Source organism: Lutra lutra, chromosome 16 (genome assembly GCF_902655055.1).
Source record: "Lutra lutra chromosome 16, mLutLut1.2, whole genome shotgun sequence".
NCBI classification, from domain to species: domain Eukaryota; kingdom Metazoa; phylum Chordata; class Mammalia; order Carnivora; family Mustelidae; genus Lutra; species Lutra lutra.
The window spans coordinates 33,439,108-33,464,295 of NC_062293.1; the positions used below are offsets into that span (position 1 = coordinate 33,439,108).

General features: G+C 39.7%; 1 protein-coding gene across 9 annotated transcripts in view; it reads right to left on the minus strand.

Annotated features, from left to right (window-relative positions):
• Nucleotides 1–25,188, minus strand: part of TRIM37 (tripartite motif containing 37) — a 150,483-nt gene that overhangs the window by 45,204 nt on the left and 80,091 nt on the right. For all 9 annotated transcript variants that reach the window (XM_047708945.1, XM_047708951.1, XM_047708946.1 and 6 more), the window contains exons 17-18: nt 14,645–14,730; nt 6,497–6,691 (exon numbers count right to left, since the gene is read on the minus strand). In XM_047708945.1, coding sequence (XP_047564901.1) covers nt 6,497–6,691; nt 14,645–14,730 — 281 coding nt within the window. The remainder of the gene's footprint in view (nt 1–6,496; nt 6,692–14,644; nt 14,731–25,188) is intronic.

Genomic DNA, 25,188 nt, shown 5'->3' on the forward strand with positions numbered 1-25,188 from the left:
CCAACTTCTGAGTCCATTATTTATTTGTAAAACAAAGACAATAATATACACCCAGCAGGGTTGTCACAAGGCTCAAAAAACTCAATGTTTATGAAATCATTCTGTGGTGGTCCTCATCCAACCCCTCTCCATCAAGATGTGAGAAATGTCTTCTAAAACCCTAATCAGGTATTACTTTCCTGCTTAAAATCATTCATGCAAGCACCAGCATGACATCTGAGGCCTTTGTCTCTCAGTGGCTTGATCTTCCACCTCTACCCCAAATGTATTAGTATTACTTAGTATTACTTGCAACTCTGTAATACAAAAGCAATACCATATCCCACTTCTACACTTTATAACACATTCTATTCCCTTCTCCCTCTTTCTGTTAACCCAAACCAGAGGAAATCTGAAATGTCTACTCCTTTAGGCACCTAAACCACCAAGAGAGGCATCTCATCTTCCAAGTCAATTCTTCCCTAATTATTTATAGTACTTGGAGTATACTTCTATTGCAGCACTGTCACATTACAGTAAGGAAGACATATAGACTGTGAACAACTTATGGTGGAGATTATATCTTAGTGATCTTTGTATTTCAGGCCAAACAACTTTTGGCACAAAATACTCAAAATGTTTGGCTAAATAAAATCTTGCACCTGACATCTACATGGACTTAAATATGAAAATCTGTATTAATCCACATACCAGAAAAGGACAAGGACTTTTTTTCTTTTTTTAAAGATTTTATTTATTTATTTGACAGACAGAGATCACAAGTAGGCAGAGGCAGGCAGAAAGCGAGGAAGGGAAGCAGGCTCCCCACTGAGCAGAGAGCCCGATGCGGGGCTTAATCCCAGGACGCTGGGATCATGACCTGAGCCAAAGGCAGAGGGTTTAACCCACTGAGCCACCCAGGCGCCCCGGACACGGATTGTAAAAAGTAAAATTCCCAGATGGGAAAATACAAAAAAAAAAAATTATTCAAACCTCCTTCATCTGATAGACAACTACTCAGCCCGTTTCAAATGCTAGGCATTGTGCTGGCCAGGAAATACGACAGTGAACAAGATGAATCCTTGGCCTTTGCCCTCAAAGCTCACAGTCGAGCTGGAAAAGTGAAAAATAATTTCAGTACCATGTGATAACTGCCAACACAGGAAACTGTAATGAGATTTTATACCATAGGAACCTGACAATTTAATACTGCACTGAAAATAAGCCTTTCTGAATGTGCCAGGTTACAAAGTTAATTAGAATTGAGTCTTGTCTGTAACAATTCTTTCATTTCGTTCAGTTATGGCCTTCAAGATTGACAGTTCTCTAAACCTTCTCCTCCAAACTTCAGTATCTATCAATGGCAACACTATTCTGGTCCCCTAGGCTTCTTCAGTCCTCCTTACCACATTCCATTCCATTGCCAAGCCCTATAACTCTATCTTCACAAGATTCCAAATATCACCACTGCCATGCTACAAGTAAAATCTTAATTATATACAGAATAGATTACTGTATTCTTTAGAGGTTAAGTAGAACTTCTATAATGTCAGAAGATTCTGAAGACCTTACCTCAGATCCACGTATTTTTGAGCATATGATGATTGAGAAAATATTTAGAAATGTATGAATTTGCCCTCTGGGGCAACACCTTCCACAGAATAAACCCACCTGACTTTCTATTTCTATTTACTACTACATGTACCATAAAATCTGGTTCAACTATATTATCATTCATACCCTGATGCCTCTTAAGATGTTCCTTTTATAGTACAATGGTTAAGAACATGAACTTGCAGTAAGTCTGATACATAATAGGTTCACTCAATATGTATTGAAAAAAAAGAATGAGAGGAAAATAAAGGACTACTATGAACAACTCTATGACAACAATTCTTTTTAAAAGTTTATTTATTTATTTGAGAGAGAGAGACAGAGAGAGAGGAACACAAGCAGGGGAAGTGGGAAAGGGAGAAACAGGGTTCCCGCTGAGCAGGGAGCCCAATGTGAGGCTCGATCTCAGGACGCTGGGATCATGACTTGAGCCAAAGGCAGACGCTTAATGACTGAACTTCCCAGGCGCCCCTGACAACAAATTTTTGATAACCTAGATGTAATGGACCAATACCTTGAAAGACAATCTGCCAAAAATGGAAGAAGAAATACAGTATGAAGAAGACTATATCCACTTTCTATTATCTCCAAGAAGAGGGAGTACTTCCAAACTCAATCTGAGGCATTAATCTAGTATCAAAACCAAAGACATTTACAAGAAAACTGCAGACCAGTATCTCTCATGAACAGAGATACTAAAACCAGGGGTGCCTGGGTGGCTCAGTGGGTTAAGCCTCTGCCTTCGGCTCAGGTCATGATCTCAGAGTCCTGGGATCGAGCCCTGCATTGGGCTCTCTGCTGAGCTGGGAGCCTGCTTCTCCCACTCTCTCTCTGCCTGCCTCTCTGCCGACTCTCTTTCTCTATCAAATAAATAAATAAAATCTTAAAAAAAAAAAAAAAAAAAGAGAGAGAGAGATACTAAAACCCTCAGCAAAATATTAGCAAGTTGAATCTAACCATGTATAAAAAGAATTATATACCATAACTAAGTGGGATTTATCCCAGGTATGCAAGGCTGGTTTGACATTCAAAAAATCAGTAAATGTAATCCATCACATCGTATCAACAGATGCAGAAAAAGCATTTGACAAAATCTAATCTCCATTCATGAATTAAAAATAAAAAACTCTTAGTAAACTAGGAATAGAGGAAAACATCTTCAACCTGATAAAGAATAGCTATGAAAAACCTATAGCTGGGTGCCTGGGTGGCTCAGTGGGTTAAAGTCTCTGCCTTTGCTTGGGTCATGATCCCAGGGTCCTGGGATCAAGCCCCACATCGGGCTCTCTGCTCAGCAGGGAGCCTGCTTTCTCCTCTCTGCCTGCCTCTCTGCCTACTTGGGATCCCTATCTGTCAAATAAATAAATAAATAAAATCTTAAAACAAACAAACAAAAAAACCTATAGCTAACATCATATTCAATGGTGAAAACTTTGAAGCTTTCCCACCAAGATCAGGAACAAGGCAAAATGTCCCTTTTTACCACTCCTTTTCAACACTGTACCGGAAGTCCTAGCTAATACAATAAGATAAGAAGAAGAAAATGAAAGGTATATAGGTTGAGAAGGAAAAAAACAAAGAACCAAAATAAACACTGAAAACCAAGCAAGCATTTTAATAAAAAGGAGGCTGATCTTTCTGCAATATTAGCTTTTAATATCCTCTCACAGATATGTTACCTTCAACTCGTTTCCAAGACTCCATTTTTAGCCAAACTATGGAAAGAACCTAGATGTCCATCAACAGATGAATGGATAAAGAAGATGTGGTATATTTGTACAATGGAATACTATGCAGCCATCAAAAGAAATGAAATCTTGCCATTTGTGACGACGTGGATGGAACTAGAGGGTATTATGCTGAGTGAAATAAGTCAATCAGAGAAAGACAATTATCATATTATCTCCGTGATAGGAGGAATTTGAGAGGCAAAATGGGGGGCTTGGGGGATAGAGAATGAAAAAATAAAACAAGATGGGATCAGGAGAGAGACAAACCATAAGAGACTTTTGATCTCAGGAAACAAACTGAGGGTTGTTGGGGGGAGTGGGGTAGGGAGAGGGTGGTTGGGTTATGGAAGCTGGGGAGGGGATGTGCTATGGTGAGTGCTGTGAAGTGTGTAAGCCTGACGATTCAGACCTGTACCCCTGGGGCAGTAATACATTATATGTTAATAAAAAAAAAAAAAGATATGCATATTTAAAAAAAAAACCTCTCTCTTCTAAAATCTTACTCCCTTAGTTTTAATTATCTAGTATCACCTCTAAGCAAATAATTGCCTATATTCCAGTTCTTAATTTTTAGCTATCTACTAAGCATCTCTACTTTGATATCCCACTGGCATGTCAAACTCAAGATATTTAAAGACTTGGTCTTCCTCTCTACTATTCCCCCCTACTTCTGAGTCATCAGCATTTTGATCACCTGGATTTGAAACTCAGGTCATTTCATTTATATTAATTTTTCATAGAAAACTAATTTTTGGATAACAGATATTCTGTTTACAGTTTGCATTCATTTTTCCAATGACACGGAGTATTTTTCAAAAATATGATTTTACCTATTTAAAAAATTTGCATGGCTAACCTAGAATTTTTCAGACATAACTGTATTGTTAGATTCTTTGTTGGATTCTTTTCTTTTCTTTTTTTTAAGATTTTATTTATGGGGCACCTGGGTGGCTCAGTGAGTTAAGCCTCTGCCTTCGGTTCAGGTCATGATCTCAGGGTCCTGGGATCAAGTCCCGCACTGGGCTCCCTGCTCAGTGGGGAGCCTGCTTCCCCGCCTCTCTGCCTGCCTCTTCCTACTTGTGATCTCTGTCAAATAAATAAATAAAATCTTTAAAAAAAAAAAAAGATTTTATTTATTTATTTGACAAAGAGAGATCACAAGTAGGCAGGAAGGGAGGCAGAAAGACAGAAGGGGGGGGGAGCAGGCTCCCCACGGAGCAGAGAGCCTGACACGGGACTCAATCCCAGGACCCTGAGATCATGACCCGAGCCGAAGGCAGAGGCTCAACCCACTGAGCCACCCAGGTGCCCTTGTTAAATATTTTCAAACAACTTTGACTGTTTTTTCTTTGGGATATACTCCTAGAAGTGAAGTTATAGGATTAAAGAACAGAGGTATTTTAAATCTAGTAGAAAAATTTCCTTCAGAGGCACCTGGGTGGCTAAATCAGTTAAGCATCTGACTCTTGATTTAAGCTCAGGTCATGATCTTAGGTTTGTGAGACTGAGCCCCATGTTGGGCTCTATGCTGGATGTGGAATTACTTGAGATTCTCTCCCTCTTCCTCTGCTCTGCCCCCTACTTGCATGTATATGCACTTTCTCTTCCTCTCTTTAAAAAAAAAAAAAAAAAAAAAAATCCAGAGTGCCTGGGTGGCTCACTCGTTCAGTGTCTGCCTCTGGCTTGGGTCATGATCCCGAGTCTGGGATCAAGCCCCACATAGGGCTCCCTGCTCCCTGCTCGGTGGGGAGCCTGCTTCTCCTCTCCCACTCCCCCTGCTTGTGTTCCCTCTCTCTCTGTATCTCCTTCTGTCAAATAAATAAATAAAATCTTTTTTAAAAATTCCTTTAAAAAGGTTAAGCCAATGTACACATCCACCTGCAGAACCACAACTTGTCTGTTTCACTATATCTTTACAAATAATACAGGTTATAATTTAAGTAAAACCTTTGTCAAGGTGTTAATTTTTTTTTAAAAAAAGCTATTTCTTGGGGTGCCTGGTTGGTTCAGTTGGTAGAGCATGTGACTCCTGATCTCAGTGTTGTGAATCTGAGCTCATGTTCGGTGTAAGGACTATGTAAAAATAAAATCTTCAAAAAAAAAAAAAAAAGGCCATTTCCTTCTTGATTACAAGAACTATGTGTGATTTTTATTTTCTTTGTAATTTTCTGTATTTTCCAAATTTTCTACAATAAAAATACCTAAGAATAATGTAAAATTATAAACAATGTGATAAATTTTATAGAAGTACAAGTACAAAACAAATGTACTTGAATCACAGATAAAAGGCAACTATTTCATAACATGACTGAGGACAATCTTTCAAATTAAGGACCCAGACTTCCAGGAAGTATATCTTAGAAAGAAGAGGCCTAAATAATCCAGGTTCCCATAACCCCTGACTAGAGCAGCTCTGTGTGTTTTCTATACTGAAGCTCTGCCTCAGACTTTGAAAAATGAGTTTTGCTGCTTTAAAGGAGCATCAAAATTACCGTTCTAAATCACTGATATCTGATTTGTGTGATATTAAGAAGGTAGGAAAATACTGAGTATACATTAGAAACTTTCCTAACAAAAACGATTTTTAAAATGTGGCATATCAAGTTAATCCTTAGCTATTCAAAATGAGTCTGCCTAAGAGCTTCAAAAAGTCCAGGTTTGACTATACATCTAATGTGTGTGTGTATACATCATATTACAGTAATACAGATATAACTTCTCTCTAACAACCTTTGCAAATAAAACAATGATGTTAACTGGTATACATTTTTAGGCTACAGAGAATCAAAGCATGAAACCATCTTTTTCTATATTCGATTTAAACACAGTTCCACTTAGAAGTTAGGGTATTCACACAAAATTCTAAGCCCATTCACAAAGAGGACAACTGCGTTTCATACAAGTCAAACTGTCAATGAGACACGATGTAATGCCAAACCATATACAAACATTCTAACAGGCATTATGACATTGTTGCACTAAAACACCACTGAACAATAATGACCAAAAAATTAATCTGATTAACATAAATGTCAATTTTATGATATATAATGAAAATTCAATTTGCTACAGAATCGTACTGTGTTCCAACATTTAAATGAGACACTTGGATTAAAATCAAGAATTCTTCTGAAGAATCACAGAAAAAAGTGAACTTATTGTTAGTATTTTACCTGTGGGCTGCAAAAGTGAAGCAGGTGGGCGAGGCTGTAAGCCCCACAAATTTTCCATACTACTCCGGTCCTTAAGGTCCAACAAATGTATTAAAATTAATGGATCAATGTCTAATAAACTACTGGTAGCAGCAGAGCATAAATGTGCTCTTCTTGACATTCTGCTGCTGGCACCCACGTAGCCATGGTTACTACCTGCAAAAGAAATAGAGATGTAGAAAATGCATGCTACATATCTGCACAATTAAAAGTAAATTGGTTCGTGTTGTTTGAATATTGGTCTATGGACCTATCTTTTAGGAGATGGTATGTCACATTGATGAGAAGCAGAAAGGAGAAACAAGATTGCCAGAGAGGTGAACACAAGCATAGTGACTAAGCACTGGCCTCATTACTACCCAGAATTCAGAAAGAACCCTCAACCCCATCCTTAGCCCTAGAAATAAAAAGGTATTTTTTATAATAAAAAGCATATACAATATATGAAAGATGAGAGTAAGAAAAGGAGAGTATATCCTATAATCCAGTGGTCTTGAAAGAAAGGTAAATCTTTATGATATCACAAATCCCTAGGAACTAGACACCGAAACAGTAATCTTCTTGTGGAGTTTTCAGACTGAAACTGATAGACAGGATAGACACCTGCGAGCAATGTCATATCTGTATCACCAAGAGTAGACTAAGTTCCTTAGGCTAAAGAAACCATTTGACTTTTCTCCAGTGCCTAGTACAATATCTAGCAAATATTAGGTTTGGAAGTGGTGGTTAAGCTGACCTCCTTCAATAAAATTATTTAAACAGATTCTAAAGAAACCTAAATTTAAAAATGTTATATGCAACAAAGTCTTAAAATAGATAATATAAAAATAACACAAAATAATCAGGTTCTGCCTATTCATGAGTGTTTCAAAGAGATCTAAAAAACTTAGGAGAAAAATTCTAATTATTCAGAAGCTTCAAGCCAATTATTTACTCATATGTGTTTCATCTATATTCATATCCTCACCTTTTCCAATTTCTTCCTCTTCTGAGGATATCATCCCATTGCAAATTTTTCTTCCCAGATTCAGTACCCCCTGCAACTCCTTTTAAAAACTAGCAGAAAACTCCCCTTTTCCTCAACTGCTACAAATGCTCAGTGCATCAAAGGAAGGCCACATTGGAGTGAGGCACTCACTTCATTTGGTGACTAGCATCATGCTTGACAGTGCCACTCGGTGTTCGCCTGCACCACAGCCTCCATCTCAGGAGCTCACCTGCTTCTACTTAGCACTCAACCAGCCAACGATGACAAGGTGACAGTCATGGAGGATAAGATCAATGTCCTCATTAAAACAGCTGGTATAAATGCTGAACCTTTCTGGCTAGGCTTGTTTGCAAAGGCCTTGGCCAATGTCAATATAAGGAACCTCACTCAAGATGAGCTAGCAGATTGCTAGCTCCACCAGAGGTGCCTGAGTAAGATTACTGGAGTGGGAACCAGGATCTTCTTCTAAAAAGCTGCCCAGGTGGTTCTAAGTGGACAGTAAGCTACTCAGTAGCCCCATGTACTGTATCTATTGCCTGATATCTGGTTCTTCTTTAGAAATAGAAGTTGCCCATTTTTCCACATTAAATGGACCCATTAAACACTAGCACTCTTCCCATTTCTCAGTGCTCTCCCAGGCCTTACTTTCACCAACAAACAAAAACTCCTTTCATTTGTGTTGTAGGCCCTTATAGCTACTCCCTCCCTCCCATTTCCCATCCCTTCTACTCACTATCCACCCGCTTCAAAGACTTGCGCATCTATTTCCGTTTCCCTTTCTCAGAGCGGATATTGCCATCATTCTGGGTGTGTTCTGTAGGTCTAAGTACACAATCTAACAAATGCTCACAAAGTAACAGTATCCCCAAATCCCCCATGTCTCCTAAAATTGCTCACTAACCTTTCTCTCCAAAGGTAACCTTCATCCTGAGTTAAATACCATAATTTTGCCTGGTTTTGAACTTTATATAAATGAAATGATACAGTATGCGCTCTAATATCCTGCTTCTTTGTTCAACATTATATTCACGAGATTCATCTACAGTGCTGTATGTAGTTCATTCATTTTCATTATTGCTGTGTGGCATCCCAATATATGAATATGTCCCCATTTCTTTGTTCTATGTGGAAAGAATTTGGGTTGCCTCTAGTTTTTAGCTGCTACTTTAAAGCTACTGAAATTCTAAGTAGATAAATTGCTCTTGAAAGCAAGGTCACATGAAAACAATACAAAACACCTCATAAAAAAGCAAATGAATCAGTGACAGGTTCCCTGCCTCCTGAACCAACCCCCAACTAAAATGTTACACTGATCTACCCAAATTCTTCATTTTATCACAGTGCCTGTATGCAGTAGCATGACATTCAAGGTTCTACACAGTCTAGTCCTAAATCAGCTTTTTCACATCTTTATCTTTGTTATAAATTACATTTGTTTTTCTTAAATTAAAAAACACACATACATACACACAAGGACAACACCTAAAAAAGAATGATACTTTTGTAAAAATCTACTGGCAAGCCTTGCCTCACACAAAAGTATGTGTGTATGTTCAATTTTAACACGTATTGCCCAACCATTTTCCAAAGCAGTGGTACCAATTTTCATCCCCACTGGCAAGGTATGAGAGTTTCCATCTCTCTACATGCTTGCAACATTTAGTACTGCCAGTTTAAAAAACATTTTTATATATTACCTGCTACAGTGGGTATACAATGGTATCTTAATAGATTTTTATTTGGTACTTCCTGAAATAATAAAGAAAAATGAAGAGTCTCTGAGATCTGTGGGATCTCATCAAATGTACCAAAATACATATAATGGGAATCACGAAAAAATACAGATGAAAGAAAAATGGTTGAAAATTTCCAACATATGATGAAAAATATTAATCTAACACATCCAAGAAGCTCAGCTCAACAAACTCTATGTAAGACAAATCAACTCAGGAGATCCACACTGGGACACATCATCAATCTGCATTTCTCAGATAAAAGAGGTTGAGTACTTTTTAAAATGTACACTGGCCATCTGGATGATTCTTCTGTGAGGTGTCTATTCCAGTCTTTTGTCCCTTTTTTTTTATTCCCCTAGGAGGTAGTCTTATCTTTTTCTTATTGATTTATAGAAGATTTTTATACATTATAGAAAGTGTTTTAGAAACTTTAATTTAATTTTATTAACATATAATGTATTATTAGCCCCAGGGGTACAGGTCTGTGAATCACCAGGTTTACACACTTCACAGCACTCACCATAGTACATACCCTTCCCAATGTCCATAAACCAACCACCCTCTCCCTAGGCCCCTGTCCCCGGCAACCCTCCATTTGTGTTGTGAGATTAAGAGTCTCTTATGGTTTGTTTTAGAAACTTTTAATTTATTCTTATTAATAAAAGTTTTGTTTTTTAAAAGATTTTATCTATTTGTTTGACAGAGAGAGAGCACAAGTAGGCAGAGCAGCAGGCAGAGGGAGAAGGAGAAGCAGGCTCTTGGTCTAGCCCGGAGCCCAACATGGGGCTCAATCCCAGGACCGCGGGCTCACGACCCGAGCTGAAGGCAGCTGCCCAATGACTGAGCCACGCAGATGCCCCAAAGTTATGTTTTTGAAAGAAAAAAATCAATGCATCTTTCTAGAACAGACTACGCACCTGAGATCTTCTAAGCAGTTAGATATTATGAGTCTGAGGTCAACACATGAATGTCCCACAGGTCTCAAAATCAACACTGATCAAACTAAATATATTATATTCTTCCCCTGGACTATCTTATATAAGGGGGCACAGCCTAACCTAGAAACCTTAAGGAATGAATCATCCCCACATATCCACCAAATTCATCCCTTCGAGTTGGATTCCCAAGTCCCAAGTTCAATTCTGCTATTGAACATTTTTCAACAAATTTCATCTCCACCCTTACTTCTCTTGCCTTATCTTAGGCCCTCATAATTTTCCCTCCTGAAACATTTCAGCAGTTTTCTAACTGGTCTTATCATTTAATCCATCTTCCACTTCGTAACTAAATCTGACCATATTTCTAAAGGGTCTTTTAAAAAGACCTTTAATGACTCCACAGAATAAAGCCCAAAATCCTTTACCTAGCAGATGAGACTTTCCATTATCTGATTCTGCTTCTTGCTTACCAATCTCACATCGGCCTGCCCCCATATAAAAACTCAATTATTTGAAGTTTCCAAAAAGAACAATGCTGCATCTTTTCCCTGGAATGCCTTTGCTCTCATCTCATTATTTCCCTGTACCTCTAATGAACTTAGCTCTTCTTTCAAGAACAAAATCAAGCATCACTCCCTTTCGAAAGCCTTTTTCACCCATTCCTAATAAGCTGTTCTATTTTTGGAGTCACCCTGTATTTACATTTATAATCACAAAGTCTGTTAATGACTAGTGCTACACGCTCATTTTGAGGATGATGCTCATTCATCTCATAATCCCGGGGAACACCATGCCTGATAGCTACTGGGCATTCATTAAACATTACTGGATTAAGTGACCTTAAAAATCCTTAACCTGGGGGCGCCTGGGTGGCTCAGTGGGTTGGGCCGCTGCCTTCGGCTCAGGTCATGATCCCAGGTCCTGGGTTCGAGCCCCACGTCGGGCTTTCTGCTCAGCGGGGAGCCTGCTTCCTCCTCTCTCTCTGCCTGCCTCTCTGCCTACTTGTGATTTCTCTCTGTCAAATAAATAAATAAAATCTTTAAAGAAAAAAAAAATCCTTAACCTGAGGGATGCCTAGGTGGCTCAGTCAGTTAAGCATCTGCCTTTGACTCAGATCAGGATCCTAGGGTCCTGGGATCAAGTCTCACACTGAGCTCCCTGCTCAGCAGAGTCTGCTTCTCCCTCTGCCTGCCACTCCCCCTGCTATGTTCTCTCTAACAAATAAACAAAATCTTAAAAAAAATCTTTAACCTGAAATAAGTAACAAATGTTGTAATAACCTACACACTGTCAATTTACAAGTGTGCTATATTGCTAGAATCTTTTAGTTCTCAAGTTTTAGGATGTTTCATAAATCACACATGCGAGGTAAATATAAAATAGATGTTTCCTATTCATTGGTCAACTAGCTAATGTTCTAGATTAGAATGATACTTGTTGCAGGTGCCTGGGTGGCTCAGGTGGTTAAGTATCTGCCTTCGGCTCAGGTCATGATCCCAGCATCCTGGGATTGAGCCCCACATTGGGCTCCCTGCTCGGCGGGGAGCTGGCTTCTCCCTGTCCCTTTGCTGCTCTCCCTCCTTGTGCTTTCTCACTTTCTCTGTCAAATAAATAAATAAAATCTTAAAAACAAACAAACAGAATGATACTTTTTATTTAGAATGATCTCTTGTAACGAAACAAAAACCAACTGAATAAGGAATTCCTGAGGAGGAACCTGAATCATTATTATTTCGAGTTACAGCCTTACTTAATACAATGTATGCAATGAAATTAAGTAAATATTATTTTACTTCATAGCTAGATTCCGTGTAAGAAAGATCTTCTATATAATGGGCAACTTAACATCTTAATTGATATAATTCTTAAGATGACAGTATGGTTCTGAAATATGAATCACAACAGGCTTGAAATGGACCTTCCATAATCAACATACAACAAGATGAGTATTATTTCTTGCCACAGAGCTTCATGGAGCTTAGCAAGAAAAGGGAAAATGGGCAGCTAAATAAGCAATTGTAGTATTAACATATATTCTAATAGGTTAATTTGAGAGAGCAGAAAAAGATAAGCAGGGCACACAATTGAGAATGGCTTCCAGGAATAAAATACAACTAAACTGAAGAAGAAACAGGAGTTGACTATGTCCAGCATGAGAAGATAGAAGAAACATATCAGAAAGCACATTTGAGGGGAAGCATATTTCTTTCCTCCAGGCTAAAAAAATGACACAGGGGGGTGTAAGAGAGGTAAAGCTAAAGACGTGTGTAGGAGCCACCATATGAAAGGTCTTCTGTACCATTAGCAAGTTTGGACTTTATCCTAAAGTAAATGGAATCCAATAAAGAATTTTAAAGTAGAGAAGTGAGGGGCAGCTAGGTGGCTCAGTCATTAAGCACCTCCCCTCAGCTTGAGTCATGATCTCAGGGTTCTGGGATTGAGTCCCGCATCAAGGTCAGGATCCTTGCTCAGCGGGAAGCCTGCTTCTCCCTCTCCTATTCCCCCTGCTCATGTTCCTTCTCTCACTGTGTCTCTGTCAAATAAATAAAATCTTAAAAAAAAAAAAAAAAGATAAGTGACATGAACAGATACAAATTTGAAGGAAAAATACAACTCAACTGAACTCGTGCTGTGGGAGATAGAATGGAAGAGAACAATAATGGATACAAGGAATCCAGACAGGGGGCTGTTTTGAAAGACAGTGGCCTAGACTAGGAATGGCATAGGAAAGGGAAGTAACAAATGAATTCATGCACTGTTTAGGAGGCAGAATCAACAGATTTGGGTAATGTATTACACTTGACCTTAGCCAAAAGGCTGAGAAGTGATTTGGGTAACGTATTAAAGGCAGAGTCTGAGTGGGAGGAAAAGATAAAGAATGTGTAACACTATCAACTACTAAGATGACAAGCTATTACTGACAGGCAGGATGGCATAAAAATATAATGGCTTCTATTTGTGAGATGATGAGTCTAATAACATCAAAACCAGACTGCTATATGGGTCTGAAAGTCAAGAGAAAAACAAAGGCTAGAGATAGAACTTGGAGAGTAATCAATATATAGACAGAATTGAAATACAAGCATAAATGAGATCACCTAGAGTAAAGTGAGGAGTAGGAAGAGTACAAAGTATGGGTGGAAGTTGAAATGCTGAAGACTAATGTTTAAGAGATCTTCAGTGATCCAAACATGCTACACAATATGCCAGTGTTTGTACCAAGGGCAACATCAATAAAGTAGAAGCAGTACAACGCTAGCTTTTAATTCTTCCAGCCAAGAATTTACATGTTTAAATAAATGGGACCATGGGGTGCCTGGGTGGCTCAGTGATTGGGCATCTGCCTTTGGCTCAGGTCATGATCCCAGGGTCCTAGGATCGAGCCCCTCATCAGGCTCCCTGCTCAGCAAGGAACCTGCTTCTCCTTCCCCTCTGCCTGCTGCTCACCCTACTTGTGCTTGCTCTCGGTCAAATAAATAAATAAAATCTTAAAAAAACAGATCCAAGAACACAAAAGAAATGCAGTATTTGAGTCACTTCACCCCAAGAGGAGCAGAAGCAGTGTGGTCTGGCAAAAAAAAAAAAACAGTCCAAGAAAAAGATGATGTGAAGTTCTAGTCTGGCTCTACTACCAACAACTACGTATGTGATCTAGGCAATTAAATCCCAAGTTTACTCCACGCATAAGATGAGCTCTCAAAAGGCCCTCTGTGGGGCACCTGGGTGCCTCAGTCAGTTAAGCAGCTAACTCTTGATTTCGGCTGGATCATAATCTCAGGATCAGTGGGATTGGGCCCCATGTCAAGCTCCGTGCTCAGCGGGAAGTCTGCTTGGGATTCTCTCCCTTTCCCTCTGCCCATTCCCATTGCATGCATGTGCACACACACTCTCTCTAATAGATGAATATTTTTTTAAAAAAGGTCCTTTTTAAGTCATATTCCATAAATCTTTTCAGATTATTCTACAGTCAGATATACAAACAAGACATATATCATAAAAGGATAGTGTACGATCGTAGAGAAGACCATGGGCTTTGGATTTAGATAAACCCAAAACTCTAATCCCTCTCTTTCATTTACTAAATTGTGAATGACAGCAAGTGGCTTAATTTCTCTACAATCTGTGGCTATAAAAAGCAGATAATATTAAAGTCTATCTTACAGAATAAGAATGTGGTAAGTTAATGAGATAAGGTACAAATGAAGTGCCTTTGCATAATGCCTGGTACATAAGAATACTTACCAAATGTTAGCTATTATTACTGTTTCAAATACACTCTAAGATATATACAGACACACACACACACACACACACACACACACACACACAGAGTATACATAGCACTTCCAATACCATGGGCCATGTAGAGCAGTGGCTGCCATATATTAAAATACGATACAATTAGAGAAAAGAGAAGATGCAAGCTGGTGCATCTTGGCCTCTGTACCTGGTGGTCCTGCAGCAGCTGCATCTTCCATAAGTTCTCCCTCTTCTAACTCCATGTTGTTGTATTCCACATCATTTTCTCCAGACCTAAGAATATACAAAATCCATCATTCCTATAGAGTAAGGACAATTAACGTTATCTGTCACACCTCAATGAATTTTTTTAATGGTAGTGCATAGCTGTGGCGCCTGGATGGCTCAGTCATTAAGCATCTGCCTTCGGCTCAGGTCATGATCCCAGGGTCCTGGGATTAAGCCCCGAATCCTTAATCCAGGATTAAGCTCCCTGCTGAACAGGAAGCCTGCTTCTCCCTCTCCCATTCCCTCTGAATGTGTTCTCTCTCTCTAGCTGTCTCTCTCTGTTAAATAAATAAATATAATCTTAAAACAATAGTGCACAGCCTTCTCCTGTGAAATAAGAGAGGATATACTTCTCAGTACAAAAATGAGAAAAAGACTTTTGTCTTTATTGCATGTATGGGTAAAGTTCATGTTCAAGCTACCTTTTAAAAATACTAAGGTTGACAACATTTAGTTTTTAAAATAGAAAATCTGAGAACCACTATAAGCAAAAGAAATTATAGCTTCAAAGAATTTGAACTTAATGGTAAGAAATTAGGCTTAAAAACTACATTTTAAGGTTAAAAAAAGAAAAGATCAAATTACTAAATATGATTAAATACTATTTTCTTGGGGCACCTGGGTGGTTCAGTCAGTTAAGCATCTGCCTTCGGCTCAGGTCATGATCTCAGCATCCTGAGATGGAGCACCACATCAGGCTCCCTGCTCACTGGGGTGTCTGCTTCTCCTTCTCCCTCTGCTCTCACCCACTGGCTTGTGCTCCCTCTCTATCTCAAATAAGTAAAAATCTTAAAATATTTTCCTTTTCTTTTTTTCTTGAATGAAAAGACTTACCCTGTATTTGGGTAGAATAGTTTCATATTACAAAGATGTCGATTCTACCTAAAATCATCTATACATTGAATACAATTCTGATCCAAATATTAATATGGTATTTTAAAATCTAAGTAATTTAGGCCAAATGATTCTAACATTTACAAGGAGAGGTAGGAACACAATCTCTGGAATGAGCTTGCCTGGTTCAAACCACAGCCTCACCACAGACTATTCATATCACCTTGGACATGTTTCTTTTTCTTTTTTTTTTTTTTTTAAAGATTTTGTTTATTTATTTGACAGAGATCACAGGTAGGCAGAGAGGCACGCAGAGAGAGAAGGGGAAGCAGGCTCCCCGCTGAGTAGAGAGCCCGATGTGGGACTCGATCCCAGGACCCTGGGATCATGACCTGTGCCGAAGGCAGAGGCTTTAACCCACTAAGCCACACCAGGTGCCCCACCTTGGGCATGTTTCCTAATCTCATGCCTCAGTTTCCTCATTTTGTTATTTAAATTATTTGAACATATAATGTATTATTTGTCCCAGGGGTGCAGGTTTGTGAACTGTCAGGCGTACAGATTTCACAGCACTCACTGTATCACATACCCTCCCAAATGTCCATAACCCAACCACCCTCTCCATACCCTCCCCCCAGCAACCCTCAGTTTGTTTTCTGAGATTAAGAGTCTCTTATGGTTTGTCTCCCTCCCGATCCCATCTTGTTTCATTAAAATATTTTCTTTTTTTTTTTTAAAGGTTTTATTTATTTATTTGACAGAGAAGTCACAAGTAGGCAGAGAGGTAGGCAGAGAGAGAGGAGGAAGCAGGCTCCCCCTGAGCAGAGAGCCTGATGTGGGGCTCGATCCCACGACCCCGAGATCATGACCTGAGCCAAAGGCAGAGGCTCAACCCACTGAGCCACCCAGGTGCCCCTCATTAAAATATTTTCTTAAAATTATATTTCAGAAAGAGGGTGTTGCCTCCTACTATAGTCTTCAAAGTATCTACTACCTTCTTTTATTTTTAATTGAAAAATTTTTGTTTATTTATTTAAAGTAAGTGCTATGCCTAGTGTGGAGCTCGAACCCACAGCCCTGAGATCAAGAGTCCCATGTTCAACTAATTGAGCCAGCCAGGTGTCCCTCTATTACCTTATTGTAATGACAAAGTACTATATGGAACAGCAATAAATCAGTGCTAGTTTGGGGTATTTAAAGAAGTCACAAGGTCAATTTCCAGCTTAAGGAACTCTGCAGACCCACTCCATTGGCACTGGTAAAAATTATTTTTATAAAAAAGTCATCTAGAGTCTCTGGAAATGGTTCTAAGAGCAAACACCAAATGAAAAAAACTCATCAAGAAAATGTGCTAAAATGTGGTAAACACAGTGAGTCTGAAGTACTTAAACAAGAACTCAGACTACTTGATGCTTCTTCTCCTTCCAATTCAGTAATACAGGAATTCCACTCTAGACCGGTAAAGCCAAGACCATCAGCCTCTCAAAAGAAGGGCTATATTTTCCAGGAGGGGTAAAACATCAGCATTTCTCATCTTGCCCCTAACTAACAGTTGCTGAGACTAAGGTCAGGTAAATGCAGTCAAGCCCAGGGATACCTTTCTTTCATCCAGACCCAAGGCTCTACCTTGGGTATAGCATACTGAGAATACTGGGGCCTGAATGACTATGCCCCAATTCACTCATAAACAGAGGTCTTAGACATGAGAAGACAAGCTCAGAAGATCTCAGGGTACAGTCTCTAACTCCTCCCCACTACTACTAAAACGGGAGAAATTAGCACACCTTTGTTTTCACTCTAACGTCAGAGCTCTGAGATTTTCCCTGCAGGAGGAAGCAGGCTGAAAAAGAGCCACAGAGAAATATACAGCATAAAAAAATACTCTTAAATGGAATCCAGAAAAAGATAAAAAGAATTACACATCATGGCAGAATGGGATTTATCTCAGGAATGCAACATTGGTTTAAAATCCAAAAATCAATTAACATTTAACATAGCATAAAATGTATCATGCTAATAGAATAAAGAAAACTACATAATCATCTGAATAGATACAGAAAGATAATGTGACAAAATCCAACACACTTTCATAATAAAAGCATTCAACAAACCAGGACTAGAAGGGAACTTCCTCAACCAGATAAAGAGTACCTACAGAAAACCTACAGTCAACATCATACTTAATGGTGTAATTTCTAAGATCAGGAACAAGACAAGGATGTCCACTCCCGCCGGTTCTATTCAACATTCTACTGGGCATGCTAGCCAGTGAACTTAGACAAGAAATAAAAAGCATCTAGTAAGGGGGTACCTGGGTGGCTCAGTAGGTTAAGTGATTTTCCACTCAGATCATGATCTGAGGATCGTGGGACTGTGCTTAGCACAGTCTGCTTGAGATTCTCTCTCACCCTCTCCCCCCATTCACACACGAGTATGCTCTCTAAATAAGTAAATCTTAAAAAGCATCCAGTAAGTGAAACTAAGTCTGTTTACAGAAGTGATTGTATATAGAAAAACTTTAAAAATTCACTAAAAAACTATCAGAACTAGAGGCTCCTGGGTGGCTCAGTGGGTTGAAGCCTCTACCTTCGGCTCAGGTCATGATCCCAGGGTCCTAGGATCAAGCCCCGCATCGGTGAGCAGATGCTGAGCAGAGAGCCTGCTTCCCTTCCTCTCTCTCTGCCTGCCTCTCTGCCTACTTGTGATCACTGTCAAATAAATAAACAAATAAAAAACTCTTAGAACTAAAAACTGAACTGGCAAGGTTACAGAATACAAAAATCAACTGTATTTCCATATACTTGCAAAGAACAATCCAAAAGGGAATTTCTAAAAAATAAGTTAATTAAAAATTCCACTTACAATAGTATAAAAATAATACAATGCTTATGACTGTATGATTTAATAAAAAAAGGTTTTAAATATATACTCTGAAAACTATAAAACATTATTGAAGATTAAAAACTTCTGCTTTGCAAAATACTCTTTAAGAAGAAAAGACAAGAGTGCAATTAAAAGGAAGATGGTGGAAGAATTGTGGAGGATCCTAGGTTTGCCTATCCCACGAATACAACTAGATAACTACCAAATTATTCTCAGTACCCTAGAGATCAACCAGAAGACTGGCAGAACAAAGTCCACAACTAAAGGTAGAGAAGAGAAGAGAAAAAGGTAGGAGGTACAGGGATGCAGTTTGGGAGAGAAAAAGACCCTGTGATGGGGAGGGAGTGACAGTTGTACAAAAGGGCAAGAAACAGACCAGCAAACAGGGGAGCCCACAGGGGAAGACATCCTCATAGCAAATGACTTAGAAAGTGAGAGGGGGCCCAATTTTGTGATTTCTTGCAACCAATGCGCTTAAAGCCTAAAGTTCTAAAGGTCAGCAGGCTGGGCAGGGATATATAGCCCAGAGGGCACTGGGGCTACTCTTAGGAGAGAAGGCAGGCAAACAGCCCATGAACATACAGCGTAGAAATAGCAATCTGAAGAGTATCTGGTGCACACGGTGGGGAAGTTATTTGCTCACCTCGGTGCCTGTCCCAGACAGGCAGCATTCACTAAGTGACCCCTCTAGGAACAAAGAAACTGGCTGGTGCCATTTCCTTCTCCACCCCCTCAACATAAATAGAAAGCCACCTGCAGGAACCAGTGCAGCACCAACACTTGCCACCTCGCTTGCTTACAGCAAGCCCCCTACCCTAGTGCTCTGGAAGAACCACTCTTCCCAGTCATGCTTCCCTCAGTCCCAGTGCAAGCACCCTCCCCCAGACTAACCCAAAGCCCTGCCCACACCATGCCTCCTGACTATGGAGTCTTGCCAAGCCTCGGTTCCAGTGATGGTGGCCAACAGGTCTCATTTCACAAGAAGACAAGAGCACACCTAGTTAAACCATGCCACATTCATAGTTAAAACATGGCACATTCAGGCCAGGGACCAAACACTACCCACAACAGACAAAGAAAGCATCTGCAGACAACTGGCCTGAAGGAAAGCACCCATGACACAACAGTAGAGTGCATGCAGTACACAATGGAGACACTCATGAAAGCACCAGGCCCTGGGGAACAGAGGACACCACAATGCAGGGCACTGCAGGACCTCTTCTTCACAAGGCCATTACCCTCAAGAACAGGAGACACAGCTGACTTTCCTAACACAGAGAAACAGAAACACAGACAAAATGAGAAGACAGTGGAATTTGTCTTAAATAAAAGAACATGACACAGCCAGAGATCTAAGTAAACAAATATAAGTAACATGCCTGCTGTAGAATTTAAAGCAATGTATACTTCCTAGACTTGAGGAAAGAATGAATGGAGGACATCAGTGAGACCATTGACTCAGAGAGAAGGAATAACATACCAGAGATAAAGAGCTTAGTAAATTAAATGAGAAACATTCCCGATAAAATCTGACAGAATGAAGAATAGACTGGAAGAAGCAAAAGAACGAATTAATGATCTAAAAGACAAGAGTAACAAACAGTAATAGAACTTAACAAAAGAGAAAAAATAATTACGCAAAACAAGAACAGACTTAGGGATTTCTGTGACTCAAACATAGTTACATCTGTATTACAGGAGTCCCAGAAGAGTAACATAGAGAAAAGGGAGCAGATAATTTATTTGAAGAAATAATAGTTACAAATTTCCCTAACTGGGGGAAAGAAACAGATTTCCAGAACTAAGGGCATAGATAACTCCCATCAAAATCAACAGAAACATATCCACACCAAGACATATTATAATTAAAATGACAAAATACAGGGACATGTGGGTGGCACAGTTGGATAAACATCTGCCTTTGGCTCAGGTCATGATCTCAGGGTCCTGGGACTGAATCACGCATCACCATCCTTGTTCAGTGGGGAGCCTGCTTCTCCCTCTGCCTGCTGCTGCCCTTGTTTGTGCTTTCTTTCTCTCTCTTTCATAAATAAATAAATAAATAAATATTTTAAAAGAAAAAAAGGCAAAATACAGTAATAAAAAAATATATTAAAAGCAATAAGCCAAGGGGAACCTAGGTGGCTCAGTGGGTTGAGCACTCAAGCCCTCATTTCATGAGATCAGGCCATGATCTCAGGGTACTGTCATCCAGCCTAGTGTCGGGCTCCAGGCTCAGTGTGGAGTCTTCTGGACATTCTCTCTCTCCCTCTGCCCCTCTTCATGCTCATGCACTCACCCTTTCTCTCAAATAAATCTTTAAAAAAAAAGGGGGGGGGCAGCATACAGTTCTATACAAAGGAAACCCCAGAAGGCTATCAATAGATTCTTAAGCAGAAACTTTCCAAGCCAGAAAGGAGTGGCAAGATATCTTCCAAGTACTGAATGGGAAAAATCTGCTGCCAAATACTATTATCAAGAATTCAGAACAGAAGGAGAGATAGAGTTTCTCAGACAAACAAAAACTAAAGGAGTTCATAACAAGTAGCCCTGCAAGAAATATTAAAGGTGACTGAGTAAAATGGAAAGACTGAAAATGACAGTCTAAAGTTAGAAAACACAAGAGCAGTAAAAGTAAGTATTTCTCATTAGGGAGGGTACATGCTATGGTGAGTCCTGTGAATTGTGTAAAACTGATGAATCACAGAGCTGCACCCCCAAAACAAATAATACATTATATTTTAATAATAAAAAAAAGAATTTATGTGATACAACACATAACAGTAAAAGTGTGCAAAAAGAAATGAGTATTTCTGTAAAAAATCAGTCAAGAAACTCACAAAAGGATAAAATATGACACCATACACCTAAAAGATGGGGAGGAGTAAAGAATGTGTTCAAACTGGGGCTCCTGGGTGGCTCAGTGGGTTAAAGCCTCTGCCTTCGGCTCAGGTCATGATCTCAGGGTCCTGAGATCGAGCCCCGCGTCGGGCTCTCTGCTCAGCGGGGAGCCTGCTTCCCTCTCTCTCTCTGCCTGTCTCTCTGCCTACTTGTGATCTCTGTCTGTCAAATAAATAAATAAAATAAATAAAATCTTAAAAAAAAAAAAAAAAAGAATGTGTTCAAACTTAAATGACCATGAACTTAATATACACTGCTATAGGCAGAAGATGTTATATACAAACCTAATGGTAACCACAAAAACTGTTAATAAATAGGCAAAGAAAACAAATCCAAATATATCATTAAAGAAAACCAGAAAACCATTACAAAAAGACAAGATCAGAAAAAATCTTGAGAAACAACCACAAAACAAGTAATAAAATGGTAACAAATATATACTATCAATAACTACTTTAAACATAAATGGACTAAACACTACAATCAAAAGACACAGGGTGACAGAATGGATTAAAAAAAAGACCCACCTATATGCTGCCTACAAGGGACTCACTTTAGGCACCTGCATATTTAAAGTGTGCAGATGGGGCGCTTGGGTGGTTCAATTGGTTAAGCAGCTGCTTTTGGCTCAGGTCATGATCTCAGGGTCCTGGGATTGAGCCCCACATGGGGCTCCCTGCTCAGTGGGAAGCCTGCTTCTCCTCTCCTCCCCTCCCCTCCCCTCTCTCTCTCTCTCTCTCTCTCGCTATCTCTGTGTCAAATAAATAAAATCTTGGGGGGAAAAAGGTACAACTAAATAAATAAATACATAAATGTGTGGGGATGGAGGGGCACCTGGGTGACGCAGTTGGTTAAACGTTCAACTCTTGGTTTCAGCTCAGGTCATGATCTCAGGGTTGTGAGATCAAGCCTCACATCAGGCTCTGCACTCAGCGGACAGTCCTCTTAAGACTTTCTCCAGGGATGCCTAGGTGGCTCAGTTGGTTAAGTGTCTGCCTTTGGTTCAGGTCATGTTCTCAGGGTCCTGGGATAGAGCCCCATGTTGGGCTCCCTACTTAGCAGAGAGTCTGCTTCTCCCTCTCCCTCTGCCTCACTCCCTTGCCTATGGTCTGTCTCTCTCAAATAACTAAATAAAATCTTAAAAAATCTCTTCATCCCTCTCTGCACCTTCCCCCTGCACTCTCTCTCTCAAATAAATAAATAAATGTTTAAAGTGAAATGGAGAAACACTCATCATATAAATGGATGTCAAAAGAAAACCAGAGTAGCAATCCTTGCAACAGACAAAATAAACTTTAAAACAAAGACTGTACGTGGCTCAGTTGGTTAAGCGTCTGACTCTTCATCTTGGCTCAGGTCATGATCTCAGGGTCAAGAAACAGAGCCCCAGGTTGAGACACTGAGCCCTGCATCAGACTCTGCCCTGGGTGTGGAGCCTGCTTAAGATTCTCTTTCTCTCCTCCTGTTCCCCCACCCTCTTTTTCTCTCTTTCTTGATAAAGAACAAGACAAAAACTGTAATAAGAAACAAAGAATGACACTATATAATAAAGGGTACAAGCCAACAAGCAGATATAACTGTTATATTTATGTACCCAACATAAAAGCACCTAAATAGGGATGCCTGGGTGGCTCAGTCGGTTAAGTCACTGCCTTTGGTTCATGTCATGATCCCGGCTCCTGGGATCAGTCCCGCATAGGGCTCCTTGCTCAGCGGGGAGCCTGCCTCTCTCTCCACCTCTGCCTGCCTCTCTACCTGCTTGGGTGCTTTCTCTCTCTCTTTCTGACAAATAAAATCTTAAAAAAAAAATTTAAAAAGCACCTAAATAGGGGCGCCTGGGTGGCTCAGTGGGTTAAAGCCGCTGCCTTCGGCTCAGGTCATGATCCCAGGGTCCTGGGATCGAGCCCCACATCGGGCTCTCTGCTCAGCAGGGAACCTGCTTCTTCCTCTCTCTCTCTGCCTGTCTCGCTGCCTACCTGTGATCTCTGTCAAATAAATAAATAAAAATCTTTAAAAAACAAACAAACAAAAAAAAGCACCTAAATGCATGAAACAGTTAACAACAAAGAAACTAATGGATAATACCATAGCAGCAGAGGACTTTAGCTCTCCACTTCCATCAATGGACAAATTATCCAGACAGAAAAATCAACAAGGAAACAATGGCCTTGAATGACACACTGAACAAGAGGGATTTAAAAGATTTATCAGAACATTCCATCCTAAAACACAGAATACATATTCTTGTGAAGTACACACAGAACATTCTCCAGAATAGATCACACACTAGACCACAAGAAAAGCCTCAACAAATTCCAAAAGATCAAAGTCATAGCAAGCATCTTTTCTGACCAGAACACTACGAAACCTGAAGTCAACCGAAAGAAAAAATCTGGAACGAGCACAAATACATGGAGATTAACATGCTACTAAACAATGAATGGATCAAGCAGGAAATAAAAGAAAAAACTAAAGAGTTCATGGAAACAAATGAAAATGAAAACACAACAATTCAAAACCTCTGGGACACAGCAAAAGCGGATCTAGGAAGAAGCTTATAGCAATAGACCAACCTCAAGAAGCAAGGAAAATCTCAAACTAACCTTACACCTAAAAGAGCTAGCAAAAGAACAACAAACAAAACCTAAAACCAGAAGGAAGGAAAGAAATAATAAATATTAGAAATAAATTATATAGGGGCACCTGGGTGGCTCAGTGGGTTAAAGCCTCTGCCTTCAGCTCAGGTCATGGTCTCAGGGTCCTGGGATCGAGCCCCGCATCGGGCTCTCTGCTTGGCGGGGAGCCTGCTTCCTCCTCTCTCTGCCTGCCTCTCTGCCTACTTGTGATCTCTGTCAAATAAATAAGTAAATTCTTAAAAAAAAAAAAAGAAGAAAGAAATTATATAGAAACTAAAAAACAATAGATCAATGAAATGAGCAGCTAATTCTTAAAAAAAAAAAAAAAATCAATTAAAGTCATAAACCTCTAATCATAGAAAACAAGAGAAAAAAGCCCCAAATAAATAAAATCACAAGGGACAACTGGCTGGTTCAAGTGGTAGCTCATGCCAACTCTTGATCCCCGGGTCATCACTTCAAGCCCCACGTTGGGCACGGAGCCTACTTAAATACATACATACACACATACATAAAATTAAAAAATTACAAATGAGAGAAGAAAAATAACAATAAACACCACATAAACAAAATTGTAAGAGATTATGAAAAGCCATATGCCAACAAATTGAGCAACCAAGAAGAAATGGATAAATTCCTAGAAACAGGGGCGCCTGGGTGGCTCAGTGGGTTGAGCCGCTGCCTTCGGCTCAGGTCATGATCTCAGGGTCCTGGGATCGAGTCCCACATTGGGCTCTCTGCTCAGCGGGAGGCCTGCTTCCCTCTCTCTCTCTGCCTCTCTGTCTACTTGTGATCTCTGTCTGTCAAATAAATAAGTAAAATCTTTAAAAAAAAAAAAATTCCTAGAAACATATAATCTACCAAAACTGAAAGAGAAAGAAACAGAAAATTTGAAGACTGATTATCAGCAAGAAACTGAATCATAATAAGAAAACTCCCGGGACGCCTGGGTGGCTCAGTTGCTTGGGCGGCTGCCTTCAGCTCGATCCCAGTGGCGTGGGATTGAGTCCCATTTCAGGCTCCTTGCTCTGCGGGGAGCCTGCTTCCCCCTCTGCCTCTGCCTGCCACTCTGTCTGCCCGTGCTCGCTCGCTCTCTCTCCCTCTCTCTCTCTGACAAATAAATAAATAAAATCTTAAAAAAAAAAAAAAAAAAAAAAAAAAAACTCCCAACAAACAAAAGCCTAGGACCAAATGGCTTCACAGGTGAATT